This window comes from Etheostoma cragini, chromosome 12 (genome assembly GCF_013103735.1).
Source record: "Etheostoma cragini isolate CJK2018 chromosome 12, CSU_Ecrag_1.0, whole genome shotgun sequence".
NCBI classification, from domain to species: Eukaryota; Metazoa; Chordata; class Actinopteri; order Perciformes; family Percidae; genus Etheostoma; species Etheostoma cragini.
In genome coordinates this window covers 23224111-23229887 of record NC_048418.1, presented here as the reverse complement: position 1 = coordinate 23229887, position 5777 = coordinate 23224111, and the positions used below count along the sequence as shown (strand labels likewise).

The 5777-nt window shown below is 44.7% G+C and overlaps 2 protein-coding genes across 2 annotated transcripts in view; both read right to left on the bottom strand.

The window, feature by feature from the left end:
- camsap2b (calmodulin regulated spectrin-associated protein family, member 2b) overlaps positions 1–147 on the bottom strand; it is a 41986-nt gene extending 41839 nt beyond the window's left edge. The window contains exon 1 of the mRNA XM_034888757.1: positions 1–147. This exon is cut by the window's left edge and continues 164 nt beyond it. The gene's annotated coding sequence lies outside the window, so the exon portion shown is untranslated.
- A 3232-nt stretch (positions 148–3379) lies between these two features.
- On the bottom strand, positions 3380–5777 carry ticam1 (toll-like receptor adaptor molecule 1). Its single transcript, XM_034888770.1, has 2 exons — positions 5508–5777; positions 3380–5345 (listed from the first exon to the last, which is right to left on the bottom strand). The coding sequence occupies exon 2, from the start codon at positions 5207–5209 to the stop codon at positions 3419–3421; it is 1791 nt and encodes a 596-aa protein (XP_034744661.1). The 5' UTR covers positions 5210–5345; positions 5508–5777; the 3' UTR covers positions 3380–3418.

The following is a 5777-nucleotide window of genomic DNA, read 5'->3' as shown; positions in this document are numbered from 1 at the left end:
CCCCCCCCCCCCCCCACTCGGGAGCCCGCTACACTCGTGCAGCTGGAGGATCAGTCAGCCTGAGGAATTCCTCCTGACTGCGGATGACATCCCGTCCAGAGGAATTCAATGCAGTAACCCTCCTTCTTCTGGGGTGGAGATAAAAAAAACTTTGAGTGTGGCAGGGCACGACGAGTTGCTGACGGGGGCGCTCCTCGGGCACGAGCACCATCAGGTTTTGGCGTTTTCAGTGAGATCCTCAAACCCCGACTGCGCAGCGCAGTTTAGCGGCAGGATTGCTGAAGATTTCCTCCATTCCCTGACATTCTTCCCCTCAGGTGGTCCCACATCACGGAGAGGAGGAGCTCCAGGCCGACGGATGTTTCCCACATGAACTAAAGACGCGGATCCATGCTGGTCTGCTGTCTCTCTTTTCTAACTGTTTTTCTCTCTCCCTCTATCCCTCCGCGGCGTCTTCTCTGCGCCTTTCCTGCGGCACGGAGAGAGGATATAGCGCACTGCGCATGCGCGATCCACCCTCCACCCACCCAGTCCTGACAGGAGTCACCTCAGCAGGCTACCAACCGAGGTGGAGTTAACTGGCTGGAGGGTTTCTGATCCCTGGTGTTTAAGAGGAGGAATGGAGAAAGAAAATCTTCACAAAATATGAAAATATGATAATAGTCTGAATACATTTAATTTGGGTTTCTTTTGTTTGAAATTTGAAAAAAAAAATACTTATCTAGGCCTACTCCTAAAAATTGTGATTAAAATTGTAATTAAGTAGAGGCTACTAGAAGACAGACTAGACAAATCAAGTCCATGCTGTAATATTGTGTTCCTGTCCCTGTGTATGTGTGTGTGTGTGTGCGTACGTACGCGTGTGTGTCTGCGCGTGTTTGTGTCTGTGTGTGTGTGTCTGTGTGTGTATGTGGGTGTCTGTGTGCGTGTGTGTGTATGTGTGTGTCTGTGTGTGTGTGTGTGAACGTGTGTGTGAACGTGTATGTGTGTGTGTCTGTGTGTGAATGTGTTTGTGTGTGTGTGTCTGCGTGTGTATGTCTGTGTGTGTGTGGGTGTCTGTGCATACATGTATGTGTGTGTCTGCATGTGTGTGTGTCTGTGTGTGTATGTGGGTGTTTGTGTGTCTGTGTGTGAATGTGTGTGTGTGTTTGTGTGTGTGTCTGTGTCTGTGTGCATGTGTGTGCATGTGTGTGGGTATGTGTGTGTGTGTATGTGTCTGTGCGTCTGTGTGTGTGTGTGTGTGCGTGTGTGTGGGTGTTTATGTGTGTGTTTGTGTATGTCTGTTTATATTTGTAAGCTGTGGACATCACTCTTTCTGTTGCGTTCTTTTTACGTTTCCCTCCTTCCTCTCTGAATTTTTTTGGCCTGCTTGTAGTCCTAATTACTTATAATTGTTCTTAATTTCTAAATTAAAAACATTTAATCACAAAAAGTATCTAAGTATTAGTTGTTTTGTATTATCTTAAGTCTAAAACACAAAAGTTGCCTAAAGCAATAAAGTGTCTACAGCACTTGTGTTGTTCAATTTGATCTATTGACCTGGATATTAACCAATTTAAATTATATGAGAGAACATGATAAACTGCCCCCTATGGTGTCTTTCCAAAGGTGATGAAGGGACGCCAGGCTCCTGGGTCGCATGGAAATGTGCACATGCTGGAATAGTTCTGCACCTAGATATAACTGAGCTTACAGGCTGAATTAGGTCACACAGACACACAAAGACACCAGAAGCAAGAGTCAGTCTTGGGTAATAACCTGGCTGATATACAGAAGCAAGTCTGTGCAAATAGGATGCCCCTGTGGTAGAAAATAACACAGTATCCCCTTGTTTCTTTGTGGTCAAACACAAAGCTGAACCATTAAGAACACACACTTAAATGCCTAATCCAGTTTTATTTTGAAAGTACTTTAAGTTCACTTTAAGTTCCAAATCCCTGATTGGCTATTGTATCTACTCAAAAAAGACTTTGAATACTTCTTCCATCCATTCAAGGCAAAATAAGCAGTCATGGATTGAGTAGGATACAAGCATAAATGTGTATAATAGTAAGGAAATCCACAGCAAAAATGAGAAATAGACTATACAAGATACACGAAGAAAAGATCAACACAAATGTAAAATAAATTACATAAGATTAAATGTAATACATTTACAGCCTGTCAGGAAATCTCAGAGTGCAGTTTGGCTCCTAGATGAAAAAAAGTCACATATATGCGGCTAAGTCATGGTCAAATGTGAACCTGGGATGATCAGTAAAGTCATTTTTTGGCAACCAGTGATGTTCATGTTGCTATCAACCGTCGCCGTCGTCCTCGGTGTCTCCAGACATGGACGAGAGAGGTGACAGAGACAGGACAGAAGTGGCATCAGTTCAAATGAGAGGACATAAAAGTCAGCCAGGGATGTAAAAAGATCAAATCTTGGAGATTGTTTTAAATGCTAGAAGCCTGATCGGATCACTACAGGTTACAGTTACAGAAACCTGCAAACACTATGGAAAATATAAAGATGGGATTTGATCTCTTTTGGTCATCAGATACCATAACAGTGGCGCGCTATTGGACGACAGTGCATCACAAAGTTCCTGTGAAGATCAATGAAGAGCAATGAGGAGCGTGTGACAACATTGCTCCCTAGTGTCTACAGTGGGTTCATACAGCTGCTGAGATCAGATCTCACACACTCACACACACACACACACACACGCGCACACACACACACACACACACACACACACACACACACACACACACACACACACACACACATGCACACACACAGTCGTGTCTGGCTATCTTTGTAGGGACCAGTCATTGACATAATGCATTTTCTAGCCCCTAACCCTAACCTTAACCATCAAACCTAAATGCCTAACCTTATCCCTCACCCTAACCCTAACCTTAACCATCAAACCTAAATGCCTAACCTTAACCCTAACCCTAACCTTAACCATCAAACCTAAATGCCTAACCTTATCCCTCACCCTAACCCTAACCATAACCTAACTCTAACCCTACTCCTAAAACCAAGTCTTATTCCTCAAAAAGCCCTTTAACGTTATGGGGACCAGCATTTTGTCACCACAAAGCTGTCAGATCCCAGTAGGTATACTGTATTCACAGTTTTTGGTCCCCACAAATGTAGCTAAACATGCCCCCCCCACACACACACACACACACACTTGGTCAGTAGATGGCAGTCTTCTGCTAAGTATTCATCTGAAACAGTTCTGCTTCTTAGACCCGTCCTCTGAAATTGTTAAGAGGGCACTTAATTGCTCTTTTGAGAGTTGCTTTCACCAACATGTTTGCCTTAAAAACAATCTGCAGTAAATACCCCACACTAGTTATAAAACCTCTGCCATTTTAGTATTTAGACATACTACACTGACTCCAGAAAATATCCTCTGTGAGGTTATTGCTCCTCCTCTCTGTGAATGGAATCCTCTTTGTCTGCACCTCCACCAAAATCCACAGTCATTTGAGAGTCATTACCAATCATAATGTACCTAGCATTTTCAATGTGAATATTCGGTTGTTGTTGTTGTTGTTGTTGCAGTGGCCACCGGACCCTGCCGTCACCCCCACCCTGTTCTGGTGGAACGCTGTGGCTGAAAAGAAGTTGTTGGGCCATTAAAAGGCTCAGGCTCTCTTTCTCCAGCGACTGTACTGTGCTACACTCTTTGATCAACTGCTTCTGGTACTGGTTTAAATTCTTTAGGGTCTCCTGTCTCTCCATCTGCATTTTTACTTTCTGCTCTGCTGTCCAGATTTTTCTCTGGTTTTTAACCTTCGCGGGCGACAAAAACTTATTTAATTGCCTTTCAAGGTTTTTGTTCTCCCTGAGTGGATTTAATGTCCGCAAAACCAAAGGGATGCTGTCTTTGGGCAAGCAGTTCTCCAGGGGCAGCAGAGGGATGACCGTGTTGTACTTGTGTTTCTTCTCAATGGAGTTGATAAGGGCAGAGTTTGTCTCCAACTCCAGCATGCGAGTGTTAAAGTTGCAGGTAAGCAGCAGAAGAGTGAAGGCCGAGTTGTTGATGGCGTCCTCTACGCACTTCAGAGTGCTCTTTCCGGGCTCGGCAAAGTCCCCTGAAAAGGTTGCCCCTTCCCCGTCGACCCGCATCAATGTTTCCAGTCTTTCTCTCATGCTGTCAGCCACATCTGCATCCTCCGGTGCGTGCAAGATTACAAATGGATAAAATGTTGGCTCATCCTCCTCTTCTGCATCTTTACTTGCATGCAGATCATTTGGAACCGGGATCTCGGGTAGGACAAGGTTTTTAGCAGTAGGTAGTGCAAAGTTTGGCTCAGCGGTTGGTTTAGTGGTTTGGTTTGGACTCTCACATTGACTGGTGCAACTGTCCAACTTATTGCCTTCTGCCGCTAATGTGCCATCCATCGTTGAGTGTTTCTTTGCTCCAAACTTAGGAGGTTCACTGGATTTAGGCTGAGATTGCTCGGATGGTTTGGATTCATCTGACGTTTCTGGAGTTATTTTGTCGTCTTGAAATGAGGCTGTCGGAGGTATACTTATCTCTAGATGAGTGGGATATGAGGGCACTGAAGAGGTCGCCTGCAGTGGGCTGGGCCGACTGTGAGCTCTCTCTGACGGATCCTGGAACTGGGCCACTTTTAAAGTTGTGTTTCCTTCACCCAAGTTGCTAAGAGGATCATGGTAAGACCCTGACTTGAGATCCTTTGGGGAGCAAATCCACTCAAACTGAGGCCCGCACACATTTTTAGCTTCCTCTCTGAGCAGATCATACTCTAGATCTTTGCATTTGCTCGTTTTACGAATGTCACTGGAAAGGGCTCTCATATACGCCAGATTTCTCAGAGGTGGATCACACAGCCTCTGGTCTGACAATACCTTGAAAAGACGAGCCAGCGGTGCCAAAGATTCTCCTGTAAACTCTTGAAAATGACCACAATTATGAGCAAAATCTTCAAATTTGCCTCCACTCATCTGCCACTTCTCAGCTAGATGGTTAGCGAGGGAGTTGTCTTTCAGCATCTGGAGTTTGTTCAAGGCCCGCTCCTCTTTCTGGAGAAGGATCAGACACAAGGCGTGTACGATATTATCTTCGGGAGACTCCCCCAGCTGGAATGTCAGGCTGAGCAGCCGTTGCGGAGGTACCTTAACTAGTATGTCCAAGACGTCTCTCAGGCCTGTCCCCTGGTTTTCTTGTCCCCCCTGATTCATTCTCAGCTTTACTCAACCTTCAGCCAATGAGATAAGCAGACAGGATCATGTGTGATTTGACGACATATTCTACTTCATTTCTTCACTAAACTGGAGTTGAAGAAAGAGGTGCACAATTGCATGGACGTTCTTGTTTCTGTTAAGAGATCAAATCAACACACATTAGTTATGTAATTAAGTTATGCAGTCAACATTTCTGGTCTTTTTGTTCTGACAGCATGGTAAACAAACAGATCAAACTTGATCCACCAAGTTTAAACTGACACTAAACAATCATTAACTTAATGCCATTACTCACCGGCATCCAACGTGCCATAACCTGAGTCTGTGTGTTTCCAGCTCAAACAAGGAAGTCACTCAGTCTCCAGTTTCCCAGTTCAGTTCCACGAGTAGAAATCTCTCTTTTCTCCAAACAGGAAGTTCTTAGAGCACATGTGAGGTCGACCACTGAACACCGCCGGTGAGTCTGGTCAAACTTTTAAATTTAAGTTTTTCAGTGACTGTACCTCTGCCAGTTGCACAGGACTCAGCCAGCTTGACACACTTACGCAACACAATGATGACGTCG

Bases quoted from the DNA above. Each gene is read 5' to 3' on its own strand.
- ticam1 (XM_034888770.1), bottom strand. From the start codon at position 5,209: ATGAATCAGGGGGGACAAGAAAACCAGGGGACAGGCCTGAGAGACGTC.